Source organism: Phocoena sinus, chromosome 16, assembly GCF_008692025.1.
Source record: "Phocoena sinus isolate mPhoSin1 chromosome 16, mPhoSin1.pri, whole genome shotgun sequence".
Taxonomy (NCBI): Eukaryota; Metazoa; Chordata; class Mammalia; order Artiodactyla; family Phocoenidae; genus Phocoena; species Phocoena sinus.
Genome location: NC_045778.1, coordinates 21,396,044 through 21,412,893, shown reverse-complemented (window position 1 = coordinate 21,412,893; position 16,850 = coordinate 21,396,044). Strand labels below are relative to the sequence as shown.

The 16,850-nt window shown below is 38.6% G+C and overlaps 1 protein-coding gene and 1 pseudogene across 1 annotated transcript in view; one reads left to right on the top strand and one right to left on the bottom strand.

Moving 5' to 3' along the window:
- The window catches only part of DDX50 (DExD-box helicase 50), a 32,563-nt gene extending 20,596 nt beyond the window's left edge, over nucleotides 1–11,967 (bottom strand). The window contains exons 1-7 of the mRNA XM_032609062.1: nucleotides 11,761–11,967; nucleotides 8,040–8,336; nucleotides 5,410–5,485; nucleotides 4,744–4,922; nucleotides 2,511–2,628; nucleotides 2,221–2,406; nucleotides 1,582–1,727 (exon numbers count right to left, since the gene is read on the bottom strand). Coding sequence (XP_032464953.1) covers nucleotides 1,582–1,727; nucleotides 2,221–2,406; nucleotides 2,511–2,628; nucleotides 4,744–4,922; nucleotides 5,410–5,485; nucleotides 8,040–8,336; nucleotides 11,761–11,850 — 1,092 coding nt within the window. The 5' untranslated portion in view covers nucleotides 11,851–11,967. The remainder of the gene's footprint in view (nucleotides 1–1,581; nucleotides 1,728–2,220; nucleotides 2,407–2,510; nucleotides 2,629–4,743; nucleotides 4,923–5,409; nucleotides 5,486–8,039; nucleotides 8,337–11,760) is intronic.
- Nucleotides 11,968–13,088: 1,121 nt separating this feature from the next.
- LOC116741945 lies at nucleotides 13,089–13,554 on the top strand (annotated as a pseudogene).
- The last annotated feature ends 3,296 nt before the right edge of the window (nucleotides 13,555–16,850 follow it).

Genomic DNA, 16,850 nt, shown 5'->3' with positions numbered 1-16,850 from the left:
CAATTAAAAAAAAAGATGGTGAATAAACATTCAACACATGGATAAAAAAAGACTTAAGACATATAGATTGGTAGCAATATAAGGATCTTACTTGAATCCATATTCAAACAACCTATTTACAAAAAAAAGACAACTAGGGTAATGTGAACACTAGATATTTAAAGATATTAAAAAATTGGGTTTTTTTACTATGATGGTAACTTTGTGGTTTTTTGTTTGTTTTTAAAGAGCCCTTATTCTTTTAAAAAAATATATAATTATACAAAAATGAAATGATGACTGGACTGCTTCAAATGTAAGGATTAAAGAATGTATGGGGGTATAGAAAAGATCAGTGTTAAAGCCTGGTGATGGGTACATCAGATACTTTGTACTATTCAACTTTTGTACATGTTTGAAAGTGTCCTTAATAAACTTTTCTCTTTTCTTTTTTTAATTTTTTGGCTGCACTAGGTCTTAGTTGCAGCATGCGGGATCTTCGTTGCGGCATGCGGGCTCTCAGTTGCTGCATGCGTGCGGGATTTAATTCCCCAACCAGGGGTCGAACCCAAGCCCCCTGCATTGGGAGTGCACAGTCTTACCCACCGGAGTACCAAGGAAGTCCCATTAATAAACTTTTCTTCACTGATACATTTTATGCTCTTAATGTAAAACTTTCAGCCATTACAAAATAAACAAAAAGCTTCCTTTGGCCATCCCATACTATAAAAGTCCTCTTTCCCAGAAGTAAACATTATTATTAGTTTGATGTTTATCCTTCCCACCTAACTTTGTACATAAATACCTAAAGAATCCATTTAGGATTATTTGTGTATTTTTTAAAATAGTATGATTCAGTAATTATCATTTTATAATCTGGTTTTTATGAGTCAAATTCATTCTTTTTAACCATTACATTGTATTTATAGATTATACTCTTGTTCACCTGGACTATTTTTATTTACATACACATATATGTACATCTGTCAAATGTAAAAGTGACATATATGGTACATACCTGTCAAAATAATGCAAATATTACCTTTAATTCTTTTTTTAAAAAAAATACTATAGGTTTAAATTTTCATGGAGTCAAAATTATAAACCTTTTCCTTTATGGTGCTTTCTTCTGTCTTCTGTCTTTATGTTTAGAAAAGCCTACCCTTTCCTCAAATCAAATAACTGTTGACCTACAATCTGCTGTAAATTATTTTATGGCTTAATTTTTTTAAATCTTCGGGAATATTTTTGGTATACAGTATGAAATGAGGATCTTTTTTCCACCTAAGCTTTAACAAATTGCCCCAACACCAGCAAATTGTGATGAATTACTTCGTTTTTCACATTCTACATACTTTAAGTCTGTCTCTATGGATGCCTGTATATCTCCTGTTAGGACTTGCCTGTTCACAAACTTTCTTCCCCCTATTTATTTTACTCTGCTCCTGAGTCTCAAACTATAGAAATACATAGGTATCTTATTGACTACGGGCAAAAAAGAGATATTTGGCCTGAACTGGTACCCAAAACATAAGTTTAACTTCAACAAATTTCAAAATATCAACTAAAAGCTAAAATCTATCACACTGGAAAGCTACTTACTTCCACAGTAGTTGCAGCCTTTTGAGTCATTTTCCCAACAAGGTCAACCTGTTCATATCTGGATTTCATGTATTTTTTTGCAACTTTGTATACCCACTGTGGGCAAGTTGCAGAAAAAAGTAAAGTCTGAGGATTGTCTTCAGAATCTTAAATAAACAAAAAGAATTCAAATGCTTTCTTAATTTCTTAATATCCCACAATGTAGTCAGCTCTTAAAAATCCCCCCAACTTCAAAGAAATAATGAAAAATTCAAAACTTGGGCTGAATTTTGAACATATAAACTTTACTGCAATTATCAAAACTTTCTACTTTCAAAACTGAGGGAAAATATCAATATGAAGAAACTGAACCTAGAAGGAAGATGAGAATTTAAGAAATAACAATGAGCAAAGAAATCAGTAAAATGAGTTAGTAAAACTACTTACTATAAAATAATACATGGAAGAAAGCAAAGAAAGCTAAGAAAATGGTTAAAGTATGCTATTGTACTTTCTTGTTCAGGAAGAAAACAGATACCAAATACCTTTAGTTTTGTTAGAACACTGGGGACGATGTATTAAAAATCATAAAGTAAAAAATTCATAAGCTTCTACATAAGAAAAGAATTGCTAATGTGCTTATTTTGAATTAGGATATACCAGTTTTGTAGGATTCATGGATAATATCTTCAACTTGTTCAGCAAAACCTAAATCTAACATTTGATCCACTTCATCAAGCACAACATGGCGCAGTTTAGAAAGATCTAATCGGCCGCTCTGCAGATGATCTTTGATACGACCAGGGGTCCCAACCAAGATGTCAATACCATTTCGAATATGATTAACTGTGAGAGGAGAGAAATATCAATAATATGTAAAAATTCAAATGTAGATTTTAGATTTGAGTAGCAAATAGATCTTTGTGCTACCATCAGACATGTTCACTCACTTTGGCTTTGATATGATGTTCCACCATAAAAACACGCCACACTGAGTTTCCTAGTTATATCTTTGAAGTCTTTGGCTACTTGGTTTGCCAGTTCCCTTGTAGGAGCCAAAACAAGTACCTGAGCAAAAGGTTTAAAAAACAAAGAGGTAAGTTTCTGTAGACCTCGAAGTTCAAACTGAGAAGACTATTTTTTAAGGTGCATTTAAAACTAGGAATCTCATCATTAATGTCATAGTATTTAAAGACAGAGCACAAATAACAAGAACAGCTTATGAAAAAAAAAAAAAAGAACAGCTTATGTTTATTATATCCTCCCTTACTTCCTTAAGGTCCCCTTTCAAAAGTCACTTTCTCAGTGAGGTTCCTAACCCTCTTTTCATATCCTCCCAACTGTGCTTAACTGTTTCTCCTTAGCACTTACACCATATAAAATATTTATATTCTACTGATTTGCTCACTGTCTCACCCACTAAAATGTAAGCTCCATGAAGACAGGGATTTACGTCAGTACTATTTATTATTTATGTCAGTACTGTTATTTATGTCATACTATTCAATATATTCCCTGAACTTCAAACAGTCCCTGGCACAGAATAGATACTCAAAAAATATTTGTTTAATGAGGGAATGAATGAATGCCCAATATGTGCCATTTTTTAAAAAGAAATATTTCAATTTATTTGTTAAGTAGAATATGAAACTGAATCTGTAGCTAGTACCAGAGAATGGACTTAACTGTTTGGTGTTTAATGAGAGCAGCTTCTTCTACACAGGATCCCAAGAGACTTACTGAAAAAGGGGCAAAGCCCCTTATTAAGCAAATAAAACTCATGTTTCAAACAGGTTATACAAAAATTGATTTACCTCTATTTCTCTTTTTTTGATATTTAGAAAGTGCAGATTTAACAAAAAGTAGCCATAAACTTTCTATGTACAATGCCGATCATAATTCTGCAAACAACAATAGTGCTTTACACGAATTATTTAATTTGATCCTCACAAAAACCCAATGAGGTGGCATTATTTTCCCAGTTTTACAAATGAGGAGCATGAGTCTTAGAGAAGTTGAGTCTTGCCCAAGATCAAGTAGCTAGAAGTGGTGGAGCTGGAATCTCCAGTAATGTCCTTCTAGCATAAAAGCTTTTTAAATGCAGTGTTGGGACTGTGTCCTATTTCTATTACTTTCAGACTTCCTAATTTCACCTAAGAAACAGAATTCTCTAAAAAAAGATTTGTCCTGTTCCAAGACCACTATTATTTAATTACATTCATATATGTGAATTTACTTTCACACTGCAATAATATTTAGGAGTCTCAAAGAACAAATTACTTTTAGCCACATATCTGTTCAAATTTTGATACTGATTCTTTTTCTTGGCCGCGCTGCGCGGCATGCAGGATCTTAGTTCCACAACCAGGGATGGAACCCGTGCCCGCTGCAGTGGAAGTGTGGAGTCTTAACCACTGGACTGCCAGGGAAGTCCCAATACTGATTCTTTTCTTCTTCATGTTTATGAACCTGAAAGTGAACATAGGTTCTAAAAGGGTCAAATTTTAGGCTAAAATTTCACTAGGTCCTCTCTGTTCTTTACTACTGATAAATTAAGACAGATCTCCAGTACTCCAACAACACAGGGAGTAGCAGTATCATTTCTACAATACTCTTCAAGTCAATCAGTAAAATAAATATTATTTACTGAATGACCAAATAAATAAATACCACTTCAGCAAAATTACTGTTTAAAAGCAAAGGTTAGAACTGAAAAAAGAGAAGAAAAAGGTCACTAAATATATAACTGTAAATACTCCTAAAATCAGATATGCTGGCTTCATAATATACAGTTATCAAAGACATCTATGGATCCATACACATTACATTCATACGTAATAACTCACTTTAGTTTTACTTGAGATTTATCTTAAAAATCAAATTTTTGCTTTAGGACCCAAATTTTTACTTTATGCCCCAGGACTGACTAACTTTTCTATCTTTGGGGTACTTGAACTTAAGACCAGTATATTGTGGTTTGTCTGTTTGTTTTTTTTGGTCACGCTGTGCAGCTTGCAGGATCTTAGTTCCCAGATTCAATCCCTGCTTGGAGATTGAACCCGGGCCACGGCAGTGAAAGCGTCGAGTCCTAACCACTGGACCACCAGGGCATTCCCAAGACCAGTATACTCTTTCTTTCTCTTTCCATTAATGTTTAAACCTTTTACTCCCTATAATGGTTACCTTTGGTGAGCGGCTTTTTTTAATTGTCTCTTGATTTCTTTGGAGTCTTTCAATCAAGGGGATGGCAAAAGAGAATGTCTTTCCTGTTCCTGTCCGCGCTTGAGCAATTAAATCTTTTCCTTCATATACAGGACCAAAAGTCTTAACTTGAATAGGAAAGAGATATGTTACCCCTCGACCTGTAAAATGAGATTTCATTGAAATATTTACTTAAGACCAGCAATAGGAAAAACTACATTTATTTGAAAATAACATTCCTGATTCATCAACATGTGCCTAAAGATACATCACCTAACAACATTTACAGTTATTCCTACCCCAAAGAGGAATTATTTAAAAATTGGTCTGAGGGACTTCCCTGGTGGCACAGTGGTTAAGAATCTGCCTGCCAATGCAGGGGACACGGGTTCGAGCCCTGGTCCAGGAAGACCCCACATGCCGCGGAGCAACTAAGCCCATGAGCCACAGCTACTGAGCCTGAGCTCTAGAGCCCGTGAGCCACAACTACTGAGTCCTGCGCGCCTAGAACCTGTGCTCCGCAACAAGAGAAGCCACCGCAATGAGAAGCCCGCTCACCGCACTAGAGAAAGCCGGAGTGTAGCAATGAAGACCCAACGCAGACAAAAATAAATAAATAAAATAAATTTTTTAAAAAATTCATTGTACCTTTCAGAAGCTTTATAGTCTCTTCAGAAATAGGGAAATTGGAGAAGGCTCCTTCTTTCTGTTCACGTGTTAGGGTCTGTCAAAATGAAATCAAAGACCTAACTGATATAGTTCATATCCTACCAGGTATTTAGAATCTTTCACTCATTTACTGCTTTTAGCTCTACTAAATGAACTAACAAACCAACTTTAGTTAGTATTTGCAAAAACTGTATAGATTAACTTACAAGATAAATTCTTTTAATTTCAAAACTATCTCTTTAAATAACAAGCTTAATATACTTTCCCATAATACATTTAAAAATGATTAATTCACACATAAAACTCTTTAGAAATACATTTACTACACAGATCAAAATATAATTCCACTTGACTGAAGGTAATATGAAAGAGGTATTCAATAATCTAAATCATATTCACAGATATAGATAATATTAATTACAAAGATTAACACAAGCCTATAAAACCGCCCCAAAAGAAGCTAAGCAATGAGGAAAGTAAATTGTTTCTAAAACTAAAAGTTAAATAAGTTGTTCTATGAATCTAAAAAGCATTTTTTATGTCATTAATACAAGGAAAAGTTCCTGTAAGCTTGAAAATTTCTCAAACATATATAGAGGTTAGCATGACATTGTCATTTAACATCTATTGAAAACTTTGTGTACTAGTCAATGCATATATAGAACAAAGACAATACATCTACTTAAAAACTTTATTACTGGTTGTTTAAAGAAGGTAGTTCCAAAACCACACACCATAACAAGTTTCAAACTAAGACCAGATAAAAGACATAACATCAAATTCAAATTTAATCCATTTAAGCAAACCTCAATGTTATCTTTTTAAGATTAAAAGAAAAAAATTTGATTAGAAAAGTACACATTTTCATTGCAGAAATTTTAGAAACCATATTAAAAGAAAGAAATTGTAAACCATATTAAAAGAAAGAAATTGTAAAATTATCTACAATCCAATCAGCTAAAGACACATTTGAAACACACACTCCTCTACGCACATACACATTTTTAAATGAAATAAAATCATATGTATATACTACTTTGTAATCATTTTTTTCATTTAATTAGACTGAATACCTTTCTAACATATCTATGCCCTTTAAGATCAATGCATTCTATTACATAGGTATAGCATATTTTATCAAACCAATTGCCTACCATCAGACATTTAGGATGTTTAAATTTTTCGCTATTACCAACATCACTGTGATAAGATACTGATTCATACATCTCTGTACACCTCGTGATAATCTCCTTAGGAGGATAAATTCCTAGAAGCAGAACTCCTGAACCCTAACATAATCTAAACAAAATAATAAACAGTTAAGTTTATTACAATACAGAGCACTATAGCAGGCAAAATCCCAACAGAGCAAGAAGTACACTGCTGCTCAGCAATACAGATTTGTAGGGCCTTATTTAGAACAACTCTCTAACATATATGCTTCCTGACAAATAGCAAACTCACAAATAAAAAAACACCGTATTGTAAAGCAAGGATTCAACATTTTTTCTCAAAGCTCCCCAAAGATTACACATTAAATTAAGCTCAAATGTATTTAAATTAACAGCAACTATCAGATTTTTTAAATGTAAAGATTATTAAATACCAAAAGTTATTAAGAATATTAAAGTTCTTTTTTGTTTAAGAGCTGAGTAATTTAATGACAATTTGTAATGCCCAGATAAACCTATGAACTCTGCTAGAGGAAAAGTGCAAAAACAGGGCTTCCCTGGTGGCGCAGTGGTTGAAAGTCCGCCTGCCGATGCAGGGGACACGGGTTCGTGCCCCGGTCCGGGAAGATCCCACATGTCGCGGAGCAGCTAGGCCCGTGAGCCATGGCCACTGAGCCTGCGCGTCCGGTGCCTGTGCTCTGCAACAGGACAGGCCACAACAGTGAGAGGCCCGCGTACCGGAAAAAAAAAAAAAAAAAAAAAGTGCAAGAACAAATTGAGTAAATTCTGTGGAAGAATATACCTACTCTAACAGATACTGGCAAAAGTAATGAGTCCAGGAATGAAGATTCTATACTAAGCATGTTTTCTATACCTCCCCAAAAATTAATATCCAGGAGAACAAATTTCTTCAGATCATTTTCATATGTTTCATTTGTTTTAAAAAAGCAAACAGCTTTAAGATTGAGTTACAGTAAGACCTAAAAATCATTGGAAGTTGCTATTGTTACAGAAGCACAAGAAACAGAAGGCAAAATATACAAAGTCAAGAGGCCTTTATGTACCCCGTTTCAGAAAGTCAGAACTTAATTCATGAGTAATGATGAGGGCTGAAATAACCGTAAGAAATGCAAGTAGGTGACCATCAATAAGCAATTTGGAAAATCTATTTAGGAACCCAAATGTACAGGAAAGGTTTAAACTTGACCAAGTCCCCCCCGCACCAATCTCTTCACCAAGAAAAAGGCAATATAATGAAAGAAACAAGAGACAAAGGGGAAAAGGCTCAGGTTTCAGCTGTATAGACTCCCCAGTCCAACTGAGAGTATTGGACAGTAAGCAGGAAACACTGTAGAATCAATTCTAATTAGTCTTAAAGAATCAAACTATCCTGTATTTCAAGGATAACGTCAAATGCAAAACAAAAAGTATCCATACCTCTTCTAGTTTATTTTCACTTGATTTATGAGTAGAACTATCTAAGGATGACACTCGCTTTGATTTTTTTTCATATTCATCAATATCTCCATTTGACAGATCTTTTCTTCTTGACTTACGAGATTTAGAAAATTCATCTGAAAGTCTATTACATCCTTCCTCAGTGTCACCATTTAGTTTCTCTTTCATTTTAGTTTTTTTGGGTTTGGGAGCATCCAGGTCATCTGCAACACCATTTTCTCTTGTTTCTGATTTCTCATCTGAGTCATAATGGTGCCTTGACTTCCTTCTATCACTCTGTGGAAAAACAAAGAAGCAGTGACAAGAGGGTGACAAGAGGGTCACAAGGTTTGCTTTGCTTTTAAGACTCTAGAGGAGTTAGAGTATGACTCCCCCAACCAGCAAAGCTCAATCTACAGTAATCTTGAAAAGGTACCTGGTAGAAATCCAGACTGGTTGCTAATGCCAAGCCTAAGCTTTACCTATTTCTTTCTTTCTCAGCCCAAATCTTGCACTCTTAAGACCTGGCCTCTAGTCCCTCTTTAATCCCATTATAACATTTAAGGGAAACTGAAATAGCTTCTTTTCAGTAAAAGAATGAGAACTCAAGATTTATAAATTAAAAAACAAGCAAAAACGTCTAATATCTCCAAGAAAAAAATTAATATTTACTGAGTACCTACCCAGCATTGTGTAATATGTTTTCAGCTTATCTTGTTTAAATCTTCATAACAACCCTATAAGGGAAGTACAGGTCCATAATCCCTTATCCGAAATTCCAATATCCATAAAGCTCTGAAAACCGAAAGTTTTTTTGTAATTTATTTGGAGACAAAACCTTACCTGACCTGAACTCATTTTGTGGCAAAATTTGTCTTCAACTAATGTGAGACTATCTGTAATCTTTATTTATTCCACTTAGTATGAATATTCACATTTAATATTAAGGTGTTTGATTATAGGTTCGGGGCCCCAAACCCTACTACGGTGTTACCCTTTTAAAAACCCCAGAATTTTGAATTCAACAACGTATCTAGCCCCAAGGATTTTGGATAAGGGATAGCGAACCTGTATCACCTTTGCTGTTTTACAGACGAGGAAACAAGTTCTTAGAGATAAGTAACTTGCCCAAGACCCACATATGGGATTTCTTGCAAGTGAAAGTGCTAGAAATCAAGCCCTGTTTGACCTGAAAACCCATGCTCTTTTCACATCATGCTTCCTCCCTGAACTTTGAAAAACAGGTTAAAGAAAAGCCCAATTGTTATACTCCTATGGAAGGATAACTATATTAGTAATCCCAGAAAATTTTTTAAAGTTTTACAAATTTAGTTAATAGAACTTAAAAAGGGGGGGAGGGGGTGCAACTTTAGTTTTGAAATGCCAACTTTTGTTTTAATACTTGCAGACAGCAAGAAATGATTTGGAAATTTAGCACTTCAAAATTACTTGGTCAAATGTTCAAAATAAATTAGATGGAAATGTTCAAAATAAATTAGATGGTAGTGACTAGTCTTGGTAAAAACAACCAGCACCAAAATTTTCACCATGATTTACACAGTTTCTATAGAATACTTTCACATACAATTTTCTCATTCATGAAATAAGAGTTGCTATGAAAACTGAATATTTGAAAATGCTTTGTAAACATTAGTTTTACATTAATGTAAGTTATAGAGTTATATGTTACATCATTTGATCTTTAGTTAACTGAACTATCCCACATCTCCCCAAACCAATAGATTCTTCTATAGAAAAACAAGATTATTTATAGAGCAAGCCTCAGGGTTTGAATTGCTCCTGGGCCTGCACTTCAGGGAGATGAAGCAAGATAAAATGAGACCTCTAGGTTCAAGCCCAGCAATACCCAAGGTGATGAAATACATTGTTCCACATCAGATCCACAGTGCTCGACACTCTCCATCTTCTCGGTTTCCACAACACACTACATTCCCTCCTTACCCTGTTACCTCTGTCTTCTTCAATGTCTCCTCTCCCTTCTCCTTCTGTGGATGCTCTTTAAGTCTCTGTTCTCTATGTACACTTTCATACCATTTTCATGGCTTCAACATACACTTCCAGGCTTCTTTCCTAACCTGCACTCCAGTTCTGAGAACCTAAGGCCCAGCTCCATATCTTAACACATCCAAAACCAGTTACCTTCATCTGGATGCCAGACCACTATTTGAATGTCTATTTCTATTAGTTGGTACTCCAATCTGTTTCCAAATCTTTAGTTATCTTTCATAATTAAAGGAAAATCAACAAGTACCTCTGGAGAAACTACAACGTGAAAGCCACTAATTCACAAGGATATAGTGAAATGTAAGCATGGACAAAGATATGGTCATTTCCCTCAAGGATCTTTGGGAAAGATATACTCAGGAAGAATGAGCTAACTTTACAAGGAAGGGCATAATAAATGCCAATCAAATGATAAAGATAGCACTCGAACAAGACTTCAAGGGGGAATGAGATTACTGTATGTGTACACTGGAGTGGTTATAAAAGACATAAACTAAACCTTGACAGATGGATAGGATATGGATGCAGAAGGAGGGACAAGTATTTTAGAATGAGCAAAAATTAAAATAACTGCTTGGTGATTCCACTTACATGAGTTATCTTCAGCAGTCAAATTCATAGAGACAGAAAGGAGAATGGTAGTTGCCAGGGGCTGGGGAGAGAGGGCAACCGAGGAGTTGGTGTTTAATGGGCACAGAGCTTCAGTCTGGGAGAATGAAAAGTTCTGGAGTTGAATGAATATGATGTCTGCAGACCAATGTGAGTGTACTTAATGCTACAAAAATGTATACTTTAAAATGGTTAAAATGGTAAATTTTATAGTATGTGTATTTTACCACAATAAAAAATAATAACTGCTTGGCTAGAATGGCAAGTTTACCTTGGTGATAAGGTCAGAAGGGTAGGTTCTGCTCTCTGGGACTACAGAGAATATTTTCATTCTTTTGTCAAATGTCAGCCTTCAAACACTGCTTCCTTACCCTCCAAGCTCTGTTTTCTTTTCTCTCTCTTTCTTCTTTTGAGGGATGGGGCAGGAAGTCTCTACAACTCTTCTAACAGGTTCCTTGAGGGCAAGGACCTTCCTGGTGCCCAGCAAAGAGTCTGGCATAAATTAGGCTCCATAAACATTTGTGAATTGAATGAAAATACTAACATAAAAGGCTATTACTAATACAACCCACGCGATCTCCATCACAGCCAAATCCTGGCAATTTTGGCTGTGACACTTTTCCTCAATCCTCTACTGACCCGTTATCGAGGTCTGTAAATCTAAGGTCGCTTTCCCCAAGATTCTCGCATACAAGACAGAATGACGGAGAAGTTACACATATTCAAGGCAATCGTTTTTCTTAATCATCTTCTAATACGGCCAACGAGAACCAAATGACAGGCCTCGCTGCTTAAGAAAAGGACAGAAAGAACAGATTCCGCGATGAGAACTTGAGTCTGCCCATCTCGTAGGCTCCGACAGGAAGGACGGGGACCACGAGAGGCCGGGCCCAAGCCCAGTGCTGCCCTTCTCCAGGTTAGGGGTGTGGAGGTAGTAGCGGTCCCGGAGCGACCTCCCAGGGACGAGGGTGGCGCGAGGAGAGGCCCTCGGATGCTCCGGCCCGGTTGTGACAGGCCATCAGGTAGACTCCCCTCCCCGCCCAAATCGGCGCAGCCCAAAAGGAGGCGCGGCCCATCCTCAGCGCACCTTTTGCCTCTCCTTCCTCTGGCTCTCGGTCTCCTCCAAAGGTGCCTCCAGCTCCATAATGTCCCCCCAGAGGAGTTTCCCAGGCATCATTCGCCGCCACTGCTGCCGCCGCCTCCCTCTGGGCACTGCGGCCACAACTACCTACGGGTAGCGACAGGGTGAAAGGAAGCGGGGGCAGGGCAGCCTCCCGGCCAGGGCCTACGTCACTTCCGGGACACGCACCGCACGGCGGAGGAAAATAATCCCGGATACTCTCCGTTTAAACTCTCTCCTTGCGACTCAGTCTCCCAGCCAATGAATGCGAGGAGTCTCGATTGGCTCACCCTTCTTCTGAAATGATTGGCTTCTAGAGTAAAACCCTGACCAATCTCCATAAAGGAGGCGCGAACTGATTAGCATAAAATGTTCGGATTTGTTTTCTCCCTCTCCCCCTCCCCTACTCCGAACATTTCTCTTTGCCACAGCGGAGATGCTTCGGGGTTTCCCAGCATTCACTGCTGGGGCTAGGAAGCCCCGCCACGGCGGCAGACAGCGGCCGCGCGTGTGGCGGTCTGGCAGGAGAACCTGCCTGTGGAGGGCGGGGGGGAGCGGGCGGGGCGATGGGAGCGCCACGCGCTGCGTCGCCTTTCGACGCCGGAAGCTGCGAACCGCGGCCCCGCCCGTTGCGGGGTGAGGCGTTAACGTCTAACAGCTTCGCCCGAGGCTAGCGGCCCTGAGTTGGTGGGAAAGGGTGTCTTGGGGTCTGGAGTGGGCTAGATGGGCTTGAGGTGAAGACTAGGCCCGGACAGCCTTCCCTCAAGTCTTAGGTTTTAGTCATGAAGTTGGTTCTTAGTTTAGTTTAGGGCCTTCCCACCCATTTGACGTTAGAGGAAACTAACCCCCTAAAAGAGGGATTTACTTGTTTGAAGTCACACAGTTCGTGGCACACAGGACTAGAAAACTCAACTCCTGAATCCGAGATCAATGCTTTCCCTGCCACACCAACCTTAAAGCTTTGGGCTTATCAAAGCGTTTGGGGGGAAGATGCTCCTATGAAACATAGAATGAATGATGTTAGGAAAACCTGGAGAAACCTAGAGAAAAAACAAGCCTAAATGTCTTTGACAGATTATGTATTTGCAGTGGATAAAAGGATATTAGTTATGGGAATTAACTGGCCCTGAATTACAGCCTTGAACAAAACTGGAAACCTTTTGATAATACAAAGGACTAACTCCTGAGAATGTACCTTTCTTTTCTTACATCAGTGGTGCTAGCTGGGGTGCGCTGCGCTCATCCTGCTGTCTCTTGTTCCGCCTGCTCCCTTTGTGCTCCCATTCTGCCCTGCCATGCCCTGCTCTCAAGAGGCACAAGTCATCTCCCCCAGCAAATGGGCCCGGCCTGCGGAGGAGGGCAGCATGCGGCGCCGCTCCGACCAAGGGGTCCGAGCGCGCCGCGGGCTATGACCTATACAGTGCCTGTGATTACACAGTACCACCTATGGAGAAAGCTCTTGTGAAAACAGACATTCAGATAGCTCTTCCTAATGGGTGCTACGGGAGAGTAGCTCCACGTTCTGGCTTGGCTGCAAAACACTTCATAGATGTAGGAGCTGGTGTCATAGATGAAGATTATAGAGGAAATGTTGGTGTTGTACTGTTTAATTTTGGCAAAGAAAAGTTCGATGTCGAAAAGGGTGATTGAATTGCACGGCTCATTTGTGAACGGATATTTTACCCAGAAATAGAGGAAGTTCAAGTTTTAGATAACACTGAAAGGGGTTCAGGAGGTTTTGGTTCCACTGGAAATAATTAAAATTTATGCCAAGAACAGAAAATGAGAAAATATACTTTTTCCTTGAAAATAAAGACTTTGCTTAAAGTGAAAACAAAAAAAGGTGCTAGCTGATTGGCTTTCATTTCAGAGCCATTTCCTTTTAACTCTTCATGATCTCTTCAACCTACTCTCGAGAACAAGAAAGCAAATTGCAATGTAGAAGCAGGGGCACTTCACAAACCACTTGACAATGTCTAGCACACCAGCCTTGTAACCTGAGCATCAAACTTATGTCTTAGCAAAATTTCAGATTGCTACAAGTCCTGGAGTTTGGGGATTGGTCCTAAATAGCTGAAACCACAAATGATAAATCTGTGATTGCTACAGGCCTCCTGCATTAAGTGTGGATTGGCCTGAAGTCAGGGGCTATATGTTTGTCTAAACGTTACCTTATGGATTCAATACTGTGAACAAATGGAGTGTTCAGGTGTTGATGGTGAAAAAATGCATCTCTCTCCCTAGATTATGGGAATAGCTATGCATCTCTAGATTGGTCTTTTCTAAAACCTTTTTGTCCCACTCTCTCACACCCACTCTCAATTCTACCACTGTGAAGTCTTTGTAGCCCTAAAACAGGGTATGATGTGCATGGAAGCAGGAGTGGGTGTGGCTAAGAATCTCACAGGTATAAAATTGGGATAATAATAGGAATAGATGTTAGTATGTTGTGGTTGAAAATCAAACACTGAAGTTTTAGCTCCTCAAGACTATTTTTGGCATTCATTTTTATGTCAAAGGTCATACAGCAGGTCTGAAAAAGGAAAGGACTAGACTGTTGGAGACGCTCTAGGCAAGAGACTAATAAGTATACTAGTGTTTTTTAAATGACCTTCTGTGATTTGGGACACTCTAAAAACCCTACCTTTCTGAGCACCAAACTCATGTAAACAAAACTGGCTGCTGTCTATGTTAGGTGGAAAGGGCAACTGTGTGTAAATTAAACCTAGTCATAAGTAACTTGACCAAACTGTGGCTTAGCTGAAAAAATTGGGGTACCACTACATATGTGTTCTCAGTGGGCATCAACTAGAAAACTTGGGAATGAAGGAATAATTCTTTTTTTCATATTTGGTCCCTATAAGTCTCAAGAGATTTATACTGATGATGAAATTGATTGGGGGGGTGGCCTTCCCTGGTGGCGCAGTGGTTAAGAATCCACCTGCCAATGCAGGGGACATGGGTTTGAGTCCTGGTCTGGGAAGACCCCACATGCCTCGGAGCAACTAAGCCCATGCGCCACAACTAGAGCCTGTGAGCCACAACTACTGAAGCCTGTGTGCCTAAAGGCCATGCTCCGCAATGAGAAGCCCGCGCACCGCAACGAAGAGTAGCCCCTGTTCGATGCAACTAGAGAAAGCCCATGTGCAGCAACGAAGACCAAACGCAGCCAAAAATAATAAATAAATGAATTTATTTTTAAAAATTTATGGGAGGAACCTGAAGGGGTAGCATGAATAATTAAAATGTACAAGTAACTCAAAATGTAATCTTATTAGAACATCTTTGTTTTCCAAATATCTTGCCAGAGCCACTGATATAATTTCTTTCTCAAAATTTGACAGTTGGGGTGCCTCATCTGATGGTCTGTTGCAACATTCTATAAAAATTTCCCTTGCCTTTCACTTTGGCTCATTAAACCCTATAAAAACAAGATGACTTTTTTTTTTTAAGATGACTTTTTATAAACTTGCCTCTCTCTGGTCATTCTCAAACCTAGAGGGCTAGATTTTAATTTTTATTCCATAGAGAGTAGAAGGTAAAAAGAACCATCATTTTGCATCTGCATGTCAATCTTATGTGACAAGAGGAATTGAACCATCATTTTTAAATAACATAACCATCATGTTATGAGATGGAAATAGTTTAAGGGTCAGCTATAAATTGATCAAGAGATACTGGGGGCAGAGAGTGAGGAGAGTACTAAGAAGTAAGAAGAAAATGAAAGAGAGACCAGGAACGATGTTTCTGCCATTGCTAGCCACATGACCTTGGCCAACTAAACTCAAAAACCTGTGTTTTTGTTAGTAAAGTAGGGGGCAAAAATGCCTTCCCTACTGATAGTTCAGGGAAACTGGGGGGATCCCCTGATATAACAGTACAGCAGAGATGATGTACAGAGGTACTTATATTTCTACTTTTAGCTCCAGGTTTTGACAGTGTTGGCGAGGAGACAGCTTTGAACATATTTAGCATATGTATACTGATGTATGTATCTAGCTCCTAATTCAAATTATTTGGGAAAGCTTTTTAAATGGAGGAGGTCTGTTTTTCTAATCAATTACTTTGTAGATGCTTTTCAATCAAGTGGTGGAAGGGAACAGTCACATCAGTTACTCCAGAAGAGGGCACCATTCCCCAAGAAATAGGACCTGCTCAACTGCTAAAAATGGAACATGTGTCTAAGATTTCAACTGAGAAAGATCTGTAGAGGCCAGAAAGATAGTCATGAGTTTGTTTTTGATATATCCCCTCACCATTCTTGTTTCGTGACTCTCATGTCTCTCTTCCACACTCCCTTTGGGCACTAGTCTGTCTTCCCCATTCCTTAAAAGCCTTCTCAGGTAGCTGTAGGATGGGTTCTCAAAATACAGTTGATCCCACATTTTTTCACTGCTACGGCTCTTTCTTCTGTTTTTTCCTCATGGCTCTGACACTTTGAAACATTCTGTCTGCTAAATTGCATTTAATAATAATTGATTGGGCTTCCCTGGTGGCGCAGTGGATGAGAGTCCGCCTGCCGATGCAGGGGACACGGGTTCGTGCCCCGGTCTGGGAGGATCCCACGTGCCGCGGAGCGGCTGGGCCCGTGAGCCATGGCCATTGAGCCTGCGCGTCCAGAGCCTGTGCTCTGCAACGGGAGAGGCCACAACAGTGAGAGGCCCACGTACCGCAAAAAAAATAAATAAATAAATAATAATAATAATAATTGATTAATGATCATTCTTCTAATATATGAATAAGATACAGATGAAGCTTAACAATGTCACACCAGCATGTGATAGGGTTGCATTACTGAGCAGGTGTAATTTCAGTCATTGGCAAAGAAACTGATGTTTTAGTAGCAAGGAGTTAAGCAAAGGGAATGTACAATTTCCATTAGGATTTTTGAAATATTGAAAATAGTTTGCAGAAGCCAGCTATTCTAAGGATTCCTAGGGGTCTGAGATCCCAGATGAAAGAGGATGAACATGATCTCACATTATATGAGTAGCCACAATCAGCCCATGCTTTGCATACTTTATCCTATTTATAGCATGAGGTATGAACTGAAAACT